This window comes from Papio anubis, chromosome 18 (genome assembly GCF_008728515.1).
Source record: "Papio anubis isolate 15944 chromosome 18, Panubis1.0, whole genome shotgun sequence".
Taxonomy (NCBI): domain Eukaryota; kingdom Metazoa; phylum Chordata; class Mammalia; order Primates; family Cercopithecidae; genus Papio; species Papio anubis.
Genome location: NC_044993.1, coordinates 20,733,550 through 20,757,012, shown reverse-complemented (window position 1 = coordinate 20,757,012; position 23,463 = coordinate 20,733,550). Strand labels below are relative to the sequence as shown.

Sequence of the window (23,463 nt, the reverse complement as noted above, 5' to 3'; positions counted from 1 at the left end):
AACTATCCAAAGCAAAACTACAGAGAAGGGGTGACAGGGTGGGCTACTAAGGAGGTGACCGGCCAGGTGTGCTCCCATCTGGGGCACCCAGACAATGGGAGGCTGCAGTCAGGCTCCTAAGCCGGAGGTCTCATGGCCACTTTCCCATCTACCCAAAATAAAGGACAGAGAATCCAGGCCGGGCGGTGGCTTAAGCCTGTAATCCCAGCACTTTGGGAGGCCGAAACGGGTGGATCACAAGGTCAGGAGATCAAGACCATCCTGGCTAACACGGTGAAACCCTGTCTCTACTAAAAAATACAAAAAACTAGCTGGGCGAGGTGGCGGGCGCCTGTAGTCCCAGCTAATGTAGTCCCAGCTACTTGGGAGGCTGAGGCAGGAGGCAGGAGAATGGCATAAACCCAGGAGGCAGAGCTTGCAGTGAGCTGAGATCTGGCCACTGCACTCCAGCCTGGGTGACAGAGCGAGACTCCGTCTCAAAAAAAAAAAAAAAAAAGGACAGATTCCAAAATCGAAATTGAATAAAAGATAGCGGCCCGGCACGGTGGCTCACACCTGTAATCCCAGGAGGCCAATCCCAGGAGGCCAAGGCAGGTGTATCACCTGAGGTCAGGAGTTTGAGACCAGCATGGCCAATGTGGTAAAACCCCCATCTCTACTAAAAATACCAAAAATTAGCCAGGCACCTGTAATCTCAGCTACTTGGGAGGCTGAGGCAGGAGAATCACTTGAACCCGGGAAGCAGAGGTTGCAGTGAGCCGAGATTGTGCCATTGTACTCCAGCCTGGGCAACAACAATGAAACTTTGTCTCAAAAAAAAAAAAAAGGTAGCAAGTTGAATCCTCATTTTACCCAGCCCCTATTCAAGGTGGAGTCGCTCTGGTTTGAATGCCTTTGATATAAGGAGCTCCAAGAGTCTGAATCTGGAGTGTTTTTCTTGCCTCGGTTAAGAAACTTTTAAATAATACTAATATTTTTTCAAAAACAGAAACAATGAAAATTTAGAAGGCTTTTACAAATGTTACTCATTAAATGGTCGGCTCTGAAGCAGTAAAGACTGAAATTATATTGTCACCATCGTTTACTGACAAATAAGGAAAGGAAGAGCTGGCAGAAGCGATGCCAGTCAGAAAGCAGTGGGAAAGCCCTGGGTTCTGCTTGGCTGGTGGTGGAGGCAGGACTCGGTTCCTATAGTGGGCGGATTACCAAAGAATCCAGATCTCCTGCCTCCTCTGTTTGAGGGCAGCGATGATTGTGAATTGTCTGTGAGATTAGTCCCAAGCCTTTGGTCTCTGAGTTTTTGGGAGGCAGGGATGTGTTTCATATTAGATTGTGCTTACACACATAGACTGCTTCTTTTCTAGTATGTGAATATTTTTATATGTTGCTTCTGTTTTTCCAGCTTCACTGAAAAATAGATTCTCCAGTCCTTCCATTCGCAAAATTTCATTTTTAAAAAAACAGACTTCTGGCTGGGTGCGGTGGCTCACGCCTGTAATCCCAACACTTTGGGACGCCAAGGCAGGTGGATCACCTGAGGTCAGGAGTTCGAGACCAGCCTGACCAACATGGTGAAACTACATCTCCACTAAAAAAAAGAAAACAAAAATTAGCCGGGCATGGTGGCACATGCCTGTAATCCCAGCTACTCCGGAGGCTGAGGCAGGAGAATCCCTTGAACCTGGAAGGCGGAGATTGTAGTGAGCTGAGATTGCACCACTGCACTCCAACCTGGGTAACAGAGCAAGACTCTGTCTCACACACACAAAAAAAAAACTACACTTATTGAAATAGAATTCATATACCATGTAATTCAACCATTTACAATGTACAGCTCAATGTTGTTGTTGTTGTATGCTCACAGACTTGTGCAATCACCATTACAATCAATTTAGGACATTTTCGTCACCCCAAAAGCAACCTTGTATCCATTCCCAGTCGAGCAATCACTACTGTACTTGCTGCTCTAAGGGTTTACTTATGGACATTTCATATAAACGAAATACACCATGTGGGCTTCTTTCACTTAGCATAATGTTTTCTTTTTCTTTTATTTTAAACATGGAACATTTCACGAATTTGCCTGTCAACCTTACACAGGAGCCATGCTAATCTCTGTATCATTCCAGTGTTGGTATATTTGCTGCTGAGGCAAGCGCAGTGTTTGCAAAGTTCATCTATGTTGTAGCATGTATTGGTAATTCATTTCTTTTTATTGCTGAATACTATTCCATTGTATTTATATGCCACTTTTTTTCTTTTTTTTTTTGAGACTGAGTTTTGCTCTGTCACCCAGGTTGGGGTGCAGTGGCACGATCTCAGCTCACTGCAACCTCCGCCAACTGGGTTCAAGCGATTCTCCTGCCTCAGCCTCCTGAGTAGCTGGGACTACAGGCACGTGCCACCATACCCTGTTAATTGTTAATTTTTTGCATTTTTAGTAGAGGCGGATTTCACCGTGTTAGCCAGTATGATCTTGAACTCCTGACCTCATGATCCATCTGCCTCGGCCTCCCAAAGTGCAGGGATTACAGGTGTGAGCCACCATGCCCGGCCTGGATATGCCACATTTTTAATCCATTCATCAGTTGATGGATATGTGAATTTTTGTCTATTATGAATAAAACTGCTATGTACATTTGTGTACAAGTTTTTATGTGGAAAAGTGTTTTCAGTTCTCTCGAGTCATATGGTAACTCTATGTTTAACTTTTTGAGGAACTGCCAAACTGTTTTCCAAAGTTTTTCATTTTACATTTTCACCAGCAGTGTAGAAGGGTTCCAGTTTCTTCTCACCAGGGCTTGTTATTGTCTGCCCTTTTGATTACAGCTCTCCCAGTGAATATGAAATGGTATCTCCTTATGGTTTTGATTTGTACTTCCCCAGTGATTAATGATATTGAGCACCTTTTCCTGTGCTTCTTGGACATTCATATATCTTCTTTGGAGAAATGTTTATTCAGATCATTTTTTAATTGAGTTGTCTTTCTTTTTTGTGTTGTAAGAGTTCTTTATAAATTCAAGAGACAAGTCCCTTACACTTATGTGATTTGCAGATATTTTCTTCCATTTTGTGGGTTGTCTTTTCACTTTTTTTAAAAAAAGAAGAATAGACTTTTTCTTTCAGAAAAAATAGACGTTTTTAAGAGCAGTTTTAGGTTTACATAAAAATTGAGCAGAAAGTCGAGAGAGTTTCCATATGCTCCCTCCCCCAACACAGCCTCCTTCACTATCAAAATTCTTTTCACTTTCTTGATGGTGACATTTGAAGCACAAAGGTTTTTAATTTTGATGAAGTCCAACGTATGCATTTTTTTCTTTTGTCACTTTTGCTTTTGGCATCATATGTAAGAAGGCTTTGTCTAACCTAAAGTCACAGAGATTTACTCCGTTTTCTTGTTTTTTGTACAACTGAGATCTTGCTATGTTGATCAAAGCCATCACTCCCAGGCTAGTCTTGAACTCCGGGCCTCAAGCAATCCTCCCACTTAAGTCTCCCAAAGGACTGAGAGTTTTACGATTTTATCTCTTATGCATAAATCTGTGATGCATTTGAAGTTTTTTTTGTTTGTTTGTTTTTGTTTTGTTTTTTTGGTTTTTTTGGGGGGATGGAGTCTCACTCTGTTCCCCAGGCTGGAGTGCAGTGGCACGATCTCAGCTCACTGCAATCTCTGCTTCCCAGGCTCAAGGAATTTTCGTGCCTCAGCCTCCAAAGTAGCTGGCATTACAGGCACCTGCCAATATGCCTGGCTAATTCTTGTATTTTTAATAGAGATGGGGCTTTGCCATGTTGATAAAGCTGGTCTCAAAATCCTGACCTCAGGTGACCTGCCCATCTCAGTCTCCCAAAGTGCTGGGATTACAGGTGTGAACAACCATGCCCGGCTGAAGTTAATTTTGTACATGTGTCAAGAAGGGGTTTTCATGTGGCTGTCAAGTTGTTCCTGCCTCATTCTTTCTCCATTGTTTTGGCATTCTTGTTAAAAATCAATTGAACATAAATAGGAGAGTTTATTTCTTTTTTTTTTGAGACGGAGTCTTGCTCTGTATGCCCAGGCTGGAGTGCTGTGGCGCGATCTTGGCTCACTGAAATCTCCACCTCCCAGGTTCAAGTGATTCTCCTGTCTCAGCCTCCCAAGTAGCTGGGATTACAGGCATGCACCACCACGCCAGGCTAATTTTGTATTTTTAGTAGAGACGGGGTTTCTCCGTGTTGATAAGGCTGGTCTCGAACTCCTGATCTCAGGTGATCCACCCGCCTTGGCTTCCCAAAGTGTTGGGATTACAGATGTGAGCCACTGCGCCTGGCCCGAGAGTTTATTTCTTGACCCTCAGTTCTATTCTATTGATTTACCTATTGTTAGGCCAGTATATACTATCTTGATTATTGTAGATTTGTAGTAAGTTTTAAAATCAGAAGTGTGAGTCCTCCAACCTTTTTGCTGTTGTGGATCCCTTCCATTCTTATATGAATTTTAGGATCAGGTCGCCAATCTCTGCAACAACAGCAACAACAACAACAACAACAACAACAAAAGCAGCTGGCATTTTGATAGGGATTGTGTTGAATCTGTGGATCAACTTTGGATATTGCCATTATAATATTGTCCTTCAATTCATGAGCATGGGATGTCTTTCCATTTATTTGTCTTCTTTAATTTCTTTCAATAATGTTTTCAGAGTATGTGTTGCACTTCTTTTGTTAAATGTATTCCTATTTTATTCTTTTCAATGCATTTGCAAATGAAATTGTTTTCTTATACAGAATATTCATTGCTAACCTGAATACTTACTTTTGGCATTTGGTGGCAGGAACTGAAGGGCGTATTAGGATACATCAGTTACTTGAAGTGAATTAAATTATTTCATGCATGTACTGAGAATGAAATGGGTATCAGCACTGCTAAGCTGGTGAGGCCACCCCCTACATGACTATGCTGTTGATGACCTGATTCCTCTATGACTGTTATAGAGAAAGACTTTCTCTTGCCAAAGTATCTAGAAAGTTTTTGATCATTCTGTGTATCTTATCATTCTATTTGCTACCCTCACTAAGTAGAACAGTCCCAGTACTATTTGTGCCATCATTCATTTGGAAGAGAGATTTGATTCCGGAAAGATTATCATACTCTTCAACTGTAGTGAGATTACAGTGACTTTGCACCAGAGTAATGTTATGCTAAAGGCATTGCAGTAGAATATCCACTGGAGATTAGAAACCTCATTCTGTGTTATCAAACAAAGACCTCCATCCTCAGTGAACACATTATCTAATTCTAATCCACCAAGAATGTATCTCTAGTTAAGCTATTTCCTTGCTCAGAAAAGCATTATTTCACACCCTCCATGATTTGACACTCCCTATTTCTGATCATGTTCACCTCTCATTGTGCTCTTCGTTGCACTTACCTGGTACAGCTGCTGTTTTCTAAATATGCCATATATTTTGTCTCTCTACCCCTGCCACCACCTTGCCTCTGCTGCCACAGCTCTGTCTACCTGAAGCAATCTTCCTCTTGTCTGTCTCTATGAGAATCCTTACCATTCTTCAAGATTAGGTTTAAGTGCTCCCTCCTCCATGAAATTTTCCCCAAGAAGAATAGATATCACCCATCCCGTTGCTCTCATCCTGCTTAGTACCTCTGACTTCCTAGAAGTAGGGACAAAATCTCCATCATCTCTCAATCTCCAGTGCCGTATGGCATCCCTTGCACATAGTATGTATACATTCAATGTTTTCATTGAATTGGCTAGATGGAAAGATATTTTTTACACTGTAGTTTGGAAATTAAATTCTGATATATTTTCAGGACTATGTAATTCTGAATCACCAGGATCCACGTTATAATCAAGTTGCATTGCACAGTTTTAATGCCCATGTTTGTGTTTGAGAAACACTGGAGTAAAACATTATTCAGAATGTGTGTAAAGTTCTGATTACAGAGGAGTGCTGGCTGTAAGTGATCATTCGATTTTTGGAAAATATAATTGGTTTTAGCCAGCAGTACCTTAATCTGAGGATAAGATATTCTTTAGTTACTTCTTGGTAGAAAATGGAGAGAGCAGTTAGGAATGGTTTTATCTGTGTTCACATGTGTGTCTCAAAAAAGCGGGGGGGGGACAGGAGGAGAAGGAAGAGAGCCCCCATGCATTAATAATAGAGTTTTGAAAGAATGGTGTAAGAATTTGGCGAAGAGTGGAATTCTTTTTCTCACTTGATTTTTCTCAATTTCACTTTTATGGCCTGTTTTAGTGAACTAGGGGAATGATTGAGCCCTTGAAATTAGCAGGTCCTCTGACTCCAAAAGTTTAGGGTGTGTGTGTGGTTTTTTTTTTTTTTTTTTTGAAACAAGGTCTTGCTCTGTCATGCAGGCTGGAGTGCAGTGGCACAATCATAGCTTACTGCAGTCCTCAAACATCTGGGCTCAAGTTCTCCTCCCACCACAGCCTCCCTGGTAGCTGGGACTACAGGCACATGCTACCACACCCAGCTAATTTTTAAAATACCTTTTTTAAAAACGAGCTTTCGCTATATTGCCCAAGCTGATCTTGAACTCCTGGCCTCGAGCCATCCGCCCACCTCAGCTGCCCAAAGCTTGTCAATTCAGATTCGACAGCACCCCTCTGCTATGTAAGCATCTCTTGTTGCAAGTCATTTCAGATCCTTTCTGGAAAAAGATGGGATCTGATATACATAAATGAATCTATCACTCTAGACTTCAGAGTACCATTGAAAAGCTTAATGAAAAATCTTCCAAATTCTAATTTGTTAAAAGAATCTTTTCACAGTGCCAGAATTGATACAGGCAAGTCATAGGCAGGTTAAAATTTTTTCAGCTCTCTCACTTGATTGTTCACCTTCCAAAGCAACTCGTTTTTATCAAGTTCTTTTCAAATGAATCTAGATCCTTCACTGGCTTTCTTGAACACACAGCTGTTTGCTTCTCAATAAGGTTGATTGGTGCTGACTTCCTGAGAATAGGGAGATGCAAATAGCCAGGTGTTGTCATTACCATTGCACAAAGTAGAAGCCATTAGAACTAAGCTAAGATAAACCCCACTCATTAGAATCTACTGGGTAAGTTTCTAAAAGTGGGCTTGGATTTACTGTGTTCATTTCTCTGAAGCTTTTTAGAAATACCTGAGGAGGCCAAGTGCAGTGGCTCACACCTGTAATCCCAGTACTTTGGGAGGCCAAGGCGGGTGAATCACCTGAGGTCAGGAGTTCGAGACCAGCCTGACCAACATGGAGAAACCCCGTCTCTACTAAAAATATAAAATTAGCCAGGTGTGGTGGTGCATGCCTGTAATCCCAGCTACTCGAGAGGCTGAGACAGGAGAATCATTTGAACCTGGGAAGTGGAGGTTACGGTAAGCTGAGATCATGCCATTGCACTCCAGCCTGGGCAACAAGAGCAAAACTCCATGTAAAAAAAAGAAAAAGAAAAAGAAAAAAAGAAATACCTGAGGAAAAGAAGATGGTCTCTTTAACTTCAGTTTCATGAGTGCCTCTTCATCTAAATATTGTAGTGTGTAGTGAATGCTTTCTGTTTTTTGTGGGGGTTTTTTTGAAATAGAGTCTCGCTCTGTTGCCCAGGCTGGAATGCAGTGGCGTGATCTTGGCTCACTGCAAGCTCTGCCTCCTGGGTTCATGCCATTCTCCTGCCTCAGCCTCCCAAGTAGCTGGGACTAAAGGCGCCCGCCACCACGCCCGGCTAATTTTTTTATTTTTAGTAGAGACTGGGTTTCACTGTGTTAGCCAGGATGGTCTCGATCTCCTGACCTCGTGATCTGCCCACCTTGACCTCCCACAGTGCTGGGATTACAGGCATGAGCCACCGCGCCCAGCCATGAATGCTTTCTGAAAATGGAGTGGGGGAACTTGGAAATCAGTACCGTTTTTTGTAAAAGCCATTTAATGCATATTTTTAAGGACACAGCAGCATAGTAATGAATGTTTGCCCTTGTCAGGGAACAAATGTGTGCCGTCCTTCATTAAAAGGTGAATTAGGATCTCGGAGCTTTTGGTTCAAATAAGTTTCAACTGAGTCAATAGGAACATCTCATCTGGATAAAGAAAAGTACAAACAAACATGCAACAACAACCGAAACCAAAGAACCCCTCCTGGATGGGATAATAGTGGTTTTGTTGCCTAATCAGAAACTAGAAATAGTAGTGGGTATCCCAGAACCCTAGATTTTAATTCATAATCAAATGGGTTAGCCAATAGTTGTGAAATACACTCGGCATGTAACCCCTTCTTGGAAGCTACTACTGTTAAGTAGTTACACACCTTTTTTTTTTTTTTTTTAATAGGTTGGCACATATAGTAAAGATGACTCAGCTCTTTGGGAAAGTTATATGTATTTATGCTGATATTATAGGAGTCATGCTGTATACCAGGTTGTTGTCTCAATAAAAATTGTAATTAGAAGAAAGAAAATTATTTGGTTTAATTTTTTCTTTTGTTATACTTGGTTATACAATTGACTTTTGAGTCATTTTAAAAACACGTACGCAGTGGCTCACACCGGTAACCCAGCACTTTGGGAGGCCGAAGCTGAGGTGGGAGGATCACTTGAGCTCAGGGGTTTGAGACAAGACTGGGCAACCTGGCAAAACCCCTTCTCTACAAAAATATACAAAAATCAGCTGGGCGTGGTGGCATGCGCCTGTGGTCCCAGCTACTCGGGAGGCTAAGGTAAAAGAATCACTTGAACCTGGGAGGTCAACTTTGCAATAAGCCATGATTACACTACTGCACTCCAACCTGGGTGACAGAGCAAGACCCTGTCTCCAAAAAAAAAAGATGGGACTGCCTTAAGTTCCTTTTTTCTTTTTTTTCTATTCCAAGACCAGGTCTCACCCTGTCGCCCAGGCCAGAGTGCAGTGGCACAATCTCAGCTCACTGCAACCTCCACCTCCTGGGCTCAAACAATTCTTGTGCCTCAGCCTCCCGAGTAGCTATGACTACAGGCATGTGCCACCATGCCTAGCTAATTTTTTATATTTTTAGTAGAGACAGATTTTCACCATGTTGGCCAGGCTGGTCTTGAACTCCTGAGCTCAGGCAATCCGCCTGCCTTGGCCTCCCCAAGTGCTAGGATTACAGGCATGAGCCACTGCGTCTGGCCCCCAAGTTCCTTTGTTTTGACAAATGTAACTTTTTTGATGTTTCATATTGATAGACATAGGATTGACATTGAAGTGCTCTACAACTTTATAAATGAAGAGCATTCCAGTTTTCATATATCAGTTAGAATGTTTTTGGCTGCAAGTAACAGAAATTCGCAACTCAAGTAGCTTAACAAAGAATGAATTATCACACATAACAAAAATTCCAGGATTGGTAATTCTGTAGCTCAGTGACATCATTCAAGACCCATATTCTGGCCGGGCACGGTGGCTCAAGCCGGTAATCCCAGCACTTTGGGAAGCCGAGACGTGCAGATCACGAGGTCAGGAGATCGAGACCATCCTGCCTAACCCGGTGAAACCCCGTCTCTACTAAAAAATACAAAAAACTAGCCGGGCGAGGTGGCGGGCGCCTGTAGTCCCAGCTATTCGGGAGGCTGAGGCAGTAGAATGGCGTAAACTCGGGAGGCGGAGCTTGCAGTGAGCTGAGATCTGGCCACTGCACTCCAGCCTGGGCAACACAACGAGAGTCTGTCTCAAAAAAAAAAAAAAAAAAAGACCCATATTCTTTTCATCTTTCTCCTCTGTCAACCACAGCTTATGGGCCTTATCTTTTAGTTCCTCATGGTTTCAAGTTGGTTGCAGCAACTCTAAGGCAACCCTAATTCATGTATCTTTATGATAGCCAAAGGCAAAAAAGTTTTCTCAGAGTCTTCTAGCAGACTTTCCTTCACAACTCATTGTCCAGAACTGGGTCACATGTCCATGCCTAAACCAATTAAAGCAAAGGAAGATGTCCACCATGATTCAGTTAGACCAATGGAAACTGTAGCCTGAATCACATGGGGAGGGGTGGCGACAGGTGGATACTTGAGCAAAATTAGTGTACTGTTTATAAGGAAGAATAGGAAAATGCCAATGAGATGTATACAAAGTTTGACATATAGGAATCCCTAAAGCTCAAATTAACCCCTGGGCTGGGCACAGTGGCTCACACTTATAATCTCCGCAGTTTGGGAGGCTAAGGCAGGAGGATCACATGAGCCCAGGAATTTGAGACCAGCTTGGGCAACATAGCAAGGCCTAATCCCTATAAAAAAATTTTTTTAACCAGCTGGGCATGGTGGTGTGCACTTATAGTCCCACCCTACTCAGAAGGCTAAAGCAAGAGGATCTCTTGAGCCCAGGAGTTTGATTCTGCAATAAGTTATGATTGCACCACTGCACTCTAGCCTGGGTGACAGAACAAGACCTTGTCTCAAAAAAAAAAAAAAAAAAAAAAACCACAAAAAAGAAAAATAACCTCTTATATAGGATCTTAAAATTCAATGCCTATGCCAAATTGCAGCCCTGGAAGATTCTTTTGACTATGTGCATTTATTTTGTTCTCCACAGAAACCTGTTCAAGCTGGTCAAACCTAGACTTCCACCTGGAGACTAGGGTACAATACAGTCCTGAGACCCCTATCACAAGAAAAGAAGGGAGGGAAGATTATTTAGAGGGTAGCAGAGCCCCAGGAAAAGGGGGCAAGGTCATAAATCCCCAGAGAAGACCAGAGAAGACCAGGTTTGAGCAAGGGTGTGACAGATCTAGGCTATGTATGTGAGGCCTAGGGGAGGTCCAGTCTTGGAGAACGTGGAGGCAGGGCTCTTTGAGAAATGCAACGTGGATGAAGTGAGTGTTCCAGTTCTTCCAGTCCAACACCTGGAAAACAAGGTAGCAAGTGAGCCCACAGTCAGCAGACCAGGTACAATGCAGGGTCTGAGATGCCCACCCTCCCACTGGCTTCTTGGGTTCTCAGGTGCAGCTGGGATGGGTTGGTGGAGCATGTAGTTTAACAGATGCCCTTTTTTTTTTTTTTTTTTGAGATGGAGTCTCGCTCTGTCACCTAGGCTAGAGTGCAGTGGTGCGATCTCGGCTCACTGCAAGCTCTACTTCTTGGGTTCACGCCATTCTCTTGCCTCAGCCTCCTGAGTAGCTGCGACTACAGGCACCTGCCACCATGCCCAGCTAATTTTTTGTATTTTTAGTAGAGACAGGGCTTCACCGTGTTAGCCAGGATGGTTTCGATCTCCTGAGCTCATGATCCGCCCACCTAGGCCTCCGAAAGTGCTGGGATTACAGACATGAGCCACCACACCCAGCCAATGGATGCTCGTTTTCAAAGGAGGGCTGGAGCTCAGTTAGGGCAGGAATTTACATAAATGGAACGTTAAGTTGCAGTTTGGTTAATATGGTGATATGCTCTTGACTTATATGGCCAGTCAGTATAAGAAACAGCTATATGATTTCTGCATTGAATATAAAGCTTCTATTGCCCACTGTCTTCTTCACTTTTCCAACAGGCCCTCACATGACTTGTTCCTTGAGGTTTTCTCCTCTAAGAGCTCTTCCCTGAGCCCTCACCCACATTGTCAACTTCCCTGCTCCTTTTTTTTTTTCATAGCCTTCATTGCTGCTGGAGATTTTATTATTTATTGTCTTTCTTCCCCGCTAGAAGTAGGTTTCATGAAGATGGGAATTTTGCTTTCTTAAGTTCATGCTATATTGTCCTCAGTACTGAGAACACTGGCACATTGGAGTACTATGGGCATTCAATTAAGATTTGCTGGACAAATTAGCCAGGCGTGGTGGCACATGCCTGTAATCCCAGCTACTCGGGAGGCTGAGGCAGGAGAATCACTTGAACCTGGGAGGCGGAGGTTGCAGTGAGCCGAGATCGCGCTGTTGCACACCAGCCTGGGCAATAAGTGAAACTCCGTCTCAAAAAAATAAATAAATAAGAAGATTTGCCAGATGAATGAATGAGATACCTCTTAGCGTCCTTCCTGATGTTTCTCTCTCCTCATGATGTTCCTTCTTTTATTGGATAATGAAAGCTGTGTTTTCTAATTCCTTTTTTGCCTTAGCTACCAAGAATTGTAAAACTAAATTACTAAACTCATGGTTTATTTGCAGTAGCCATTCTTAGCTTGGGATATCTGCACTCCTCTCACTGTAGAGCTTTTAAAATATTTATTTTATGTATTTTATTTTATTAATTATTATTTTGAGATGGAGTCTTTACCCAGGCTGAGGTGCAGTGGTGCAATCTCAGCTCACTGCAACCTCCGCCTCCCGGGTTAAAGCTATTCTCCTGCCTCAGCCTCCTGAGTAGCTGGGACCACAGGCAGGTACCACCACACCCAGCTAATTTTTTTGTATTTTTAGTAAAGATGGATTTCACCATGTTGGCCAGGCTGGTCTCAAACTCCTGACCTCAGGTGTTTCACCCACCTCAGCCTCCCAAAGTGCTGGGATTACAGGCATAAGCCACCGTGCCCAGCCTAAAATGTTTATTTTAATGACATATGGTTTCAACGTTATTTATTGTAAGTTGCTTCACATCCTATGTGGAAGTAAATGAAGACTGAGTAATAATAAGTGAACTAATTGAGGGTAACAGGGAGAAGTTAAAAACAACAACAACAACAACAAAAACGAACGCACTTTAGAGTCTGAGCAAATAAGATAATCCTGGAGCTGTTGTTAATAGAATAGGAACCAGATCAAACATTACTCATAAAAGTCCCTCTCTGTCACCTTTTTGGCACATCTCACTCCATTGTTACTGCTTGGTCAATATTTTTCCTCTTCCCCATTAGGTTTTGCTATGAGGGCAAGGACTGTATCTTTCTTGCTTATGATTAGCCCCGCCAGGGCCTAGCACAGTGCCAGACACATAGTACACACTTAATCATTATTTGATAAGTTAATCTAATGTGCCTTTTCTTTCGTTATCACTTATTTTTAACTATAAGCCCCTATATTTGTAAACATTAGCATATTTCTTCTGTGTTCTTACCCTTTTCAACCTGCAGTTTCCCCTGTTTGTGGATTTCCAAACTTCCTTCATTTTTTTATGTACCTTCCTTCCTGACAAGGAACCTTCTTCCTTTAACCAGAATAGCCTCCCACTCCAGGGCTCATGAATGTGTGCCTTTTCTTCCTTCCCGAGTCTCCTAAATCTCATTTTCCTGATGACTAAACCGAAAATGACTCACCAACTCACACACTTAAAACTGGAAGGAGCCTGAGAGATCATCTCGTCTCACTGGCTCATCTCCACTTGGTCCAGGGAAGTGAAGGGAATTGCCCAAGGGTCACTCTGCTGGTTGGCAGCAGGGACAACCCTAGAACACAGATCTCTTACTCTGGATCCTCATTTCCAGCTGCAGAGTGAGCAAGCCCCTTTCCTAACTCCAGAAAGAGAAAGCACTGCAACAAAAGTAGAAAAGTATATTGTAGTCTTAGTTGGAAATCTTTTTTTTTTTTTTTTTGAGACAGAGTCTCGCCCTTGTTGCCCAAGCTGGAGTGCAATGGCATGATCTCCGCTCACTGCAACCTCTGCATCCCAGGTTCAAGCGATTCCCCTGCCTCAGCCTCCCAAGTAGCTAGGATTATAGGAACCCATCACCACACCTGGCTAATTTTTGTATTTTTGGTAGAGATGGGGTTTCACCATGGTGAGCCACCATGCCTGGCTGTTGGAAATCTCTCTTTTTTTTTTTTTTTGAGACAGAGTCTTGCTGTGTCGCCTAGGCTGGAGTGCAGTGGCACCATCTCGGCTCACTGCAAGCTCTGCCTCCTGGGTTCACACCATTCTCCTGCCTCAGCCTCCCAAGTAGCTGGGACTACAGGCGCCTGCCACCATGCCCGGCTAATTTCTTTTTGTATTTTTAGTAGAGTTCACCGTGTTAGCCAGGATGGTCTCGATCTCCTGACCTCGTGATCTGCCCACTTCGGCCTCCCAAAGTGCTGGGATTACAGGTGTGAGCCATCGCGCCCAGCTGGAAATCTCTTAGATGCAATATATCATAGGAGTTACTCATAGGTAACTCACAGGAGTTAAGTATCAGACCATTTAAGTTTGATCCCAGCTCTATTTACTCTTCAAACAAGTTAACTCCTGTGTCTTAGTCCTTTCTCTTTTTTCCTATGCATTTGAATATTTAATGTACATATGTAAATCTGTATGATTTGTTTATAGTAGGAAAAGTTGTATGTGTGCATATTTACATACATAAATGGTAATACTGGTTCTGTTTCTTTAACAATGTCTTGAGGAAAGCTTTTCATGTCAGTATATATAATTCTGTCATGTTCCTTTTAATGACTGCATAGTATTCTGTAATATGGGTATACCATGGTTATTTAACCTTTCCTATATGAATTTTTTAGTTTATTTTTTCTCATTTTTCATGATTACAATTCACTAAATTCTTTATGTGCATGTCCTTGTGCAGATATGTAACTACCTCTGTAGGATAGATAATTAGAAATGCAAAGACTGGGTCAAAGAGTCTGAGATGACAGTTCAAATCTCCTCTTTTCTATTGTGAAAATAGACTATCAATCATTATTGATTTAGTTTTGGCAGCATACTTTGATGTTGACAGGACAGAGGTAAGTCTTATGACTGCATGTAGTATGTTAGGAATTGGCAGCATTTTGGAGAAATTACTCCTTTATCTTTTTCTTATACTGTATGGAAGGTACGTTGTGTTTTGGACCTTGAGGGGAAAACAAAAACCAAAACGAGAAAAAAAAACAAAAAACGTCCTCGTCCTCTTCCTTCCAAGGGACTGAGACTAGCAAAATAATGCTTTCGAGCAACCTCTGCTTGGCTCTATGACAGCATTTGCCACACAGTTCTATAATTGTCAGTACTTATCTGTTTATATGTACTCCTTAAACTTTGGGCATCTTCTTTTCTCCTTATTTTATTTTATTTTAATTTAGTTTAGTTTAGTTTTGTAGAGACAAAGTATCCCTATGTTGCCCAGGCTGGTCTCGAACTCCGGGCTCAAGCAATCCTCCCGCTTCAGCCTCCCAAAGTGCTGGGATTATAGGCATGAGCCACCGTGCCCGGCCTACTTTGGGCTTCTTAAAGGGTAAAAAGAACTTTTCATCAATTATTGTATTCCTAGAATATTAGCATGATACCTAGTACATAATTATGTCTTGTTAAATAAATTAATGAATTCAATTCAATATTACCATTTCCTGTACCTAGTACAGTCATGCATTGCTTAACAATGGGAACATGTTCTGAGAAATGTGTAGTTAGGTGATTTTGTCATTGTACAAACATCATAGAATGTACCTACACAAACCTAGATGATATTTTATTTACATATATTTTGTAATACAGAAAATCAAATGTCCCAGCACCATTGCTGAATGCTAATTATTTCCCCAACTTGATCTGCAATGCCAATATCACATCAGGTTTCTATATGTATGCTACCCTATAATCTGATGGGACCACTGTTGTATATTCAGGCCATCATTGACCGAAGCATTGTTATGCAGCTTATGACTGTATGTGCAAAGACTGCTAAGACCTGATGGGATCAGAGATGAAGGAGTCAAAGTTCTACCCTCAAGGAATTTATAGTCTTATGGGAGAAATAGATACAGGCTTAAAACATTTAGGAACCAAGGCATGAGTGACAAATGTGACTTAAGTCAAAGCGACTTAAGCACAAAGTATTGTGAGACTTTCAAGGAGGACTAAGTGAAGCTGACTGAGGGGAAGAGGCAGGTTCCACAAAGAAAGTGGCATTTGAGCTGGGCCTGGTAGGACAGGCCAGTGATTTATCAATATAGGTCATCATTTTGGTGATTAAAAATAGGTGACTTTATGCTTATAATCCTAGCACTTGGGAGGCCAAGGCAGGAGGATCACTTGAAACCAGGAGTTCAAGACCAGCCTGGGCAACAAAGTGAGACTCTCTGCCTCTGCAAAAAAATAAAATCAAGGCCGGGCGCTGTGGCTCACGCCTGTAATCCCAGCACTCTGGGAGGCCGAGGCTGGCGAATCACAAGGTCAGGAGATCGAGACCATCCTGGCGAACACGGTGAAACCCCGTCTCTACTAAAAATACAAAAAAATTAGCCAGGCGTGGTGGCAGGCGCCTGTAGTCCCAGCTTCTAGGGAGGCTGAGGCAGGAGAATGGCGTGAACCCGGGAGGCGGCAGAGCTTGCAGTGAGCGGAGATCACGCCACTGCACTCCAGCCTGGGCAACAGAGCGAGACTCTGTCTCAAAAAAAATTAAATAAATAAAAGTAAAATAAAATAAAATAGCCAAGAGTAATGGCATGTGCCTATATTCCCAGCTACTTGGGAGGCTGAGACATTAGGATCACTTGACCCAGGAGTTTGAGGCTGCAAACGACTTATGACAGCACCACTACACTTCAGCCTGGGTGACAGAGCAAGACCTCATCTCAAAAAAAAAAAAAAAGGTGAATTTAAACAAATGCTTCAGAAAACATTTTGTCACCTTATAGATATTATATATCTTTAGGGCCAAAGGCGAATGTTTTATACCTGGGCTCTGGAATTAGGACCTCAGAACCAAGATCAAGCCAAAATAGACTTGGTTCTTGGTACACCAATGGGGGAAGACATTGCTTCAATACATACATTAAAGACATTCAATTCAGAATGTCCTAGCATGCTGCTATTTCTACGCTCTTTAAAAACAAAATAAAGACTGGGCACGGTGGCTCACGTCTGTAATCCCAGCACTTTGGGAGGCCAAGGTGGGTGGATCATCTGAGGTCAGGAGTTCGAGACCAGCCTGTCCAACATGGAGAAACCCCGTCTCTACTTAAAATACAAAAGTTAGCCAGATATGGTGGCATGCGCCTATAATCCCAGCTACTTGGAGGCTGAGGCAGGAGAATCACTTGAACCTGGGAGGCAGAGTTTGCAGTGAGCCAAGATCATACCACTGCACTCCAACCTGGGTGACAGAGCGAGACTCTGTCTCAAAAATTAAATTAAATTAAATTAAATTAAAAATAAAATAAAAATCTTCTCTTGACCCCACTTCCTTGACTATCACCCCGTTTCTTTGATCTGCTTTGCAAAACCTCCTGAAGTGATCTCTCTGTTTTCTGTTCTTCTTCTCCCATTCTGACTTAAATCCACTCTTGTCATGCTTTCACCCCCATCAGTCTGTCAGGACCATTCTTGTCAAGGTCAACAGTGACTTCATTTTTACTCAATCTAATTGTCAACTTCTAGTCTTCTTTCTACCTGATGTATGACCAGCTTTTGATGCAGTTGACCATTGCCTCCTCTCTGTTATACTTTTCTCCCTTAATTTCTAGGATATTACTCCAATTTTCCTCCTACCTGACTGGTTATTTCTTTTCAGTCTCCTTTGCTGGTTCCTCCCTTCTTAGACCTCTTAATGTTGAAGGGCCCTTGGTCTTCTTCCCTGCCTACACTCCCTCTCTTGGTAATCATGTCTCATAGTCTCAAGGCTTTAAATGTAATCTATATTCCACTGATTCCAAAGTATTTATCTCTAGCCCAGACTGTTCCTGAACTCTATACATATAAATCTTCAACTACCTACTTAACACGTCTAAAACTGAACCCTGATCCTTCCTCCTGCCTCAATTAGAGACTTTACCATCTCAGTTGATAGTAACTTCATCCTCCCAGTCTCAAAAGCAAAAATCCTAGAAGTCATTCTTGGAGTCATCAGGAAGTCATGTTGGCTCTATCTTCAAAATATATGCAGGGTCTGGCTAGACATAGTGGCTCGCACCAGTAATCCCAGTACTTTGGGAGGTAGAGGCAGGAGGATCACTTGAGTTTAGGAGTTCAAGACCAGCCTGGGCAACATAGTGAGACCCTGTTTCTACAAAAAAGTCAAAAAATTAGTCGGGTGCAATGGTATATACCTGTGGTCCCAGCTACTCTGGAGGCTGAGGTGAGAGGATCACTTGAGCCCAGAAGATTGAGGCTGCAGTGAGCTGTGATCACTCCAGCTGGGTGACAGAACAAGACCCACCCCCGTCTCTATATATGTATTTATGTATGTATGTGTGTGTGTGTGTGTGTATGTGTGTGTGTATATGTGTGTCTGTGTGTGTGTGTGTGTGTGTGTGTGTGTGTATATATATGCAGAATCTTCTTATCACCACCTCTACTGTTCAAGTCACCAATGTCTCTCCAGCCACTTACTGTAGTAGGTTTCTACCTTGGACCTTCTTCCACCCTGGACATACACAGTGCCCACCAGCGTGTTCTCAGCACTGCAACCAGTGTGATCTTTTTGCACTCCTTTGCTCAAAATCCTCCAAAGGCCTCTTATTTTACTCTGAGAAAAAGTTCAAGTCCTTGCAGTGTCCTGCAAGGCCCTTCATGATCTACCCCACCTCCCCATCCCTGCCCTTACTTCTCTAGCCTTATCTAGAGTTTCCTTGGTGTTCTCAGACATGCCAGGCGTGCTCCTCTACAGGGTTTTCACACTGGCCATTCCCTCTTCCTGGTATGCTCTTCTCCCAGAAATGCACATGACTGATACACTCACCTTCCAGTCTTTGTTTAAATGTCTTTGTTAAACCTTCTCAATGAAACCTACCTTTACCACCTTTTTAAAACCTGAAGTCGGCCACCATTCCCATTATTCCTTATTTCCCTTACCTGTTTTACTTTTTTTGCCCCTATAGTATGTATTACCTTCTAACATTCTATATAATTTACACTAGAATATAAGCTACAGAAGGGCAGGAATCATGGTCTCTTGTTTCGCAGCATATACCAAGCATCTGGAACAATGCTTAGCACATACTAGGCCTCTCGATAAATATTTATCAAATAATCATAGTTCTCTTTCTCCAGGACCCAAGTGCGTTGATTGTTTTTCACTCAGTTTGCTTATCCGAGCAGACAGCTGGGTAAGACAGGGAAAAGTAGGCTGATGATCAGGGTCTAGGGTCTAGCCTGGGGGCCACACTTGTTATTTGTATGACCATGGGCTAATTATAGTTGGGCTGGGTTTGTGAAAGTTCATTAAGCTATACTTATGATATATATATTTTTTGTATGTATATGTAAATTTTTAAAGTTTTCTATAATCAGACTCTCTGAAAATAACTGCTAGTAACACTATGGGGAATATCTTCACATATTTTATCTCTATATGTAGACTTTTGAGAATAAAATTGAGATTCTACATGCTTTTTCACAAAACCATGCATCATGAATATTTTTCGTAACATGAAATATTCTTCCGGAGCACGATTTTTAATGGTTATGCAAGTATTTAAAAAGAATAAGACACTGGCCACATACATTGACTCACTCCTGTAATCCTAGCACTTTGGGAGGCCAAGGCAGATGGATTGCTTGAGCCCAGGAGTTCAAGACCAGCCTGGGCAACATGGGGAAACCCCATTTCTACAAAAAATACAAAAATTAGCTGGGCATGGTGGCATGCACCTGTAGTCCCAGCTACTTGGGAGACTGAGATGGGAGAATCACCAGAGCCTGGGAGGTCAAGGCTGCAGTGAGCTGTGATCGTGCCACTGCACTCCAGTCTGGGTGACACAGCAAGACCCTGTCTCAAAAAAAATAAAAACAAAAATAAAAAAAATAAGACATCATGCAGTGAACCACGGAAATATCATTCTTCCTTTTTTGAGAAGTTGAAATTTTGTTTTAAGGGGTTTTGATTTCTTCCTTTTTCCTATAGGAGACATGGTCTCAAAGTACCGAGAACCTTTGATCCACACCTTCCTGAGGGGAGTGAGAGATCCCGACGGTGCTCACAGGGCCAGCAGCTTGGCCAACCTTGGGGAGCTGTGCCAAAGGCTGGACTTTCTGCTGGGCTCCGTGGTCCATGAGGTACTGTATTTTGATTCCTTTTTCTAAAACTTGTTTTCACTTGGACCTATGATGCGTCTAGAGATTGGGAGTCAGGAGACCTGGGCTCTTTTTGCAGATCTGCCACTGCCTCCCTGTGAGACAGGGCAAGTGAGTCTTTGAACTTCCCAAAGCTTCATCTGTCCCACATGTATATTGAAAGTTATGTTAGTAAGGGCTGGGCATGGTGGCTTGCACCTGTAATCCCAGCACTTTGGGAGACCGAGGCGGGTGGATTGCTTGAGGCCAGGAGTCTGAAACCAGCCTGGTCAACATGGCATAACCCTATCTCTACTAAAAATACAAAAATCAGCCAGGCATGGTGGTACATGCCTATAATCCCGGCTACTCAGGAGGCTGAGGCAGGAGAATCCCTTGAATCCGGGAGGCATAGGTTGCAGTAAGCTAGGAACACACCACTGCACTCCAGCCTGGGCAACAGAGCGAGATTCTGTCTCAAAAAAACAAAAACAAAAAATTATGTTAGTAAGAATTTCATAGTTATAGCTGAGAGGAAGTCATCTTAACCTGCCTTAAGCAATAAAAGATGATTTATCATAGAGAGTCTGATGTAACTAACAGAATTGGAGAAACCTTTAGGAAAAGTAGATAGAGCTTTACCCTGAGTCTCTGGGACATCTGTGAGTGTTATCTCCACTCACAGAAAAATCTCGGGCAAATACTCTAATTGACCCTCTTTGGCCAAGGCACCGTGTATTCAGGGGGATGGTGTTGTTTACCAAAAAAACCACTTAAGTTCCATATTTTGCTTAGCATTTCATACCCAGTGCCTGCCTGGTATGTAGTAGGCAGTCAGTAAATTATTGAAAAGATGAATGGTGAACCATCAGAATGATAACCATGCAAGGTATTGGGACCAGAAGCTCTTCTGGTTTTAGAGTTTATTATTATTATTATTAATTTTTTTTTTTTTTTTGAAACTGGGTTTTGCTCTGTCACCCAGGCTGGAGTGCAGTGGTGCAATCTTGGCTCACTGCAACCTCTGCCTCCTGGATTCAAATGATTCTCCTGCCTCACTCTCCCATGTAGCTGGGACCATGTGCCACCACACCTGGCAAATTTTTGTATTTTTAGTATAGACAGGGTTTCACCGTGTTGGCCAGGCTGGTCTTGAACTCATGACCTCAGGCGATCCACCTGCCTCGGCCTCCCAAAGTGTTAGGATTACAGGCGTGAGCCACCACACCTGAACTCAGGGTTTATTAATTAATGAAATGTGCATCTTGCCCCTGGCCTCTTTGAGTGTCTTTCTCTAGCCTCTTTTTTTGTTTGTTGGTTTTTTGTTTGTTTGTTTGTTTTGAGACGGAGTCTCGCTCTGTAGCCCAGGCTGGAGTGCAGTGGCACGATCTCGGCTCCCAGTTCAAGCAATTCTCCTGCCTCAGCCTCCGGAGTAGCTGGGATTACAGGTGCACGCCACCATGCCCAGCTAATTTTTGTATTTTTAGAAGAGACTTTGTGATCTGCTCGCCTCAGCCTCCCAAAGTGCTGAGATTGCAGGTGTGAGCCACCACTCCTGGTCCCTCTAGCCTCTTAAGCTGTACCTTTACCCTGTATTTATGTACTTATCATTGTATCAGTGTATATCTTGAGTATCTGCTGTGTGTACCTACTCTGCTGTTTAGAGATGATGATAGACAGAAAAAGACTAGTTAACATGTGGCCAGGAGTCTTTACTACCAATGTACATGACCATCTTAAGTTTTTAAAAGAAGAAGATGCCTTATAAATTATAAATAAGTGAAATACAATTTAAATTCTCTTTTTCTTTTTTTTTTTCAAATGGAGTCTTTAATTCTGTCGCCCAGGCTGGAGTGCAGTGGTGGAATCTTGGCACACTACAACCTCCACCTTCCAGCAACCTCCACCTTCCAGGTTCAAGCGATTCTCCCACATTAGCCTCTTGAGTAGCTAGGATTACAGGCATGCGCCACCACGCCTGGTTAATTTTTGTATGTTTAGTAGAGACAGTGTTTCACCATGTTGGCCAGGCTGGTCTTGAATTCCTAGACTCAAGTGATCCTCCTGCCTCAGCCTCCCAAAGTGCTGGGTGGTGTCGGATTTTTCTTCTTAGTCACTTTGCAAGCCAGGGACCTCTGGCTGGGAATGCCCTACCCTGGCTTCACTTGGCTATGCTGGTGTGCCCCAGCTCACCTGTGTTATAGCTTGTACCACATTCAGGGTTCCCAAGCTCTTGTACCACACCCAAGAAAAATGAGGATACACTGAACATTGAAGGGTGAGGAGGGTGGAGAAGAATTTTATTGAGCGATGAAACGACTCTCAGCAGAGAAGGGAGCTGGAGAGTGGATGTGAAGGGCAGGTTGTCTTCCCCAAAATCAAGTTGTCTCTTCCCTGAAGTCAACCCATTTCCTCCTCTACTGACTGAGTCTGGGGTCTTCATAGGCACATGACGCATGCTGATTGGTTTGTGAGTATGCAAAAAAGGTTAAAACAAGGCACCTCTCAAAGGTGGGCCTGACAGTATAGAAAACCAGTTAGGAAATGGTAGGTGTATGTAAAATAGGTGAAGGGTGGGCACTAATTAGAGGAAAATGTGCCAAACAGGAAGACAAGTTTTCAATTCAGTCTGAGAATTTAACTTGTAGCTTAGCTTTTGGGCTTTAAACTGTCTTCAGCTTGGAGGTGGGGTTGCACTGGGCACCTGCCCCTATCCGCCTAGGTGTCTGGCTGCCACCTGTAGATATCACTGGGATTACAGGCATGAGCCATTGTACCTGGCCTTTTTTTTTTTTTTTTTTAATCTTTAAGCAAAAACTCTTTAAGACCAGGTATGATTTCTCATTTTCTATTCTTGGCATAAATTTTAATTCCTTCTAGTGGAACCAAAACCTCCTGAACCCCTTTCAGTGTCATCCAAATCTTAAATTTCTTCTATTTCTGGTTAAAAAAATTTAGTTCACAAATGAGCTATGCAATTTGATGACCTTTTTTGACTTCAAACTTTTCTTTTTCTTTTTTTTTTTTTTTTTTGACACATTGTTTCACTCTGTTGCCCAGGCTGGAGTACAGTGGCACGATCTCAGCTCACTGCAACCTCTGCCTCCCGGGTTCAAGTAATCCTCTTGCCTCAGCCTCCCAAGTAGCTGGGATTACAGGCACCCGTAACCACACTCGGCCAATTTTTGTATTTTTAATAGAGACAGGGTTTCACGATGTTGGCCAGGCTGGTCTCAAACTCCTGACCTCAAGTGATCCACCCACCTCAGCCTCCCAAAGTGCTGGGATTACAGGCTTGAGCCACCACGCCCCACCAACTTCAAACTTTTTTTTGCCAAAATTAAATAGTACACGATCAACATGTACACTATAATCTTTCTCTCTGACACCAGTTCCTACATCTAGAAAGTGTTTTGCAGCCAAACCAGACCACAGAGCCACTCTTCCATAACACCCAGAAGGAAGGGCTGTCTGAGTGTCCATTTTCACAAGAGCTTTCTCTGTAGGTAGTATTATATCATCATAGGTACTGTACAGGTCATAGCTCGCAACCTGCATGGACCCCCGGGTTGAGGCCATGGGGTATTCAGAGAGCCAGACAAAGCAAGCTGCGTGCTGCCTTCCTCTGTAGGCCAGG

General features: G+C 42.8%; 1 protein-coding gene and 1 pseudogene across 2 annotated transcripts in view; one reads left to right on the top strand and one right to left on the bottom strand.

The window, feature by feature from the left end:
* TANGO6 (transport and golgi organization 6 homolog) overlaps positions 1 to 23,463 on the top strand; it is a 261,322-nt gene that overhangs the window by 179,602 nt on the left and 58,257 nt on the right. For both annotated transcript variants that reach the window (XM_009196757.4, XM_009196756.4), the window contains exon 16: positions 19,678 to 19,829. In XM_009196757.4, the coding sequence (XP_009195021.1) occupies positions 19,678 to 19,829 (152 nt within the window). The remainder of the gene's footprint in view (positions 1 to 19,677; positions 19,830 to 23,463) is intronic.
* LOC116271425 lies at positions 2,056 to 2,155 on the bottom strand (annotated as a pseudogene).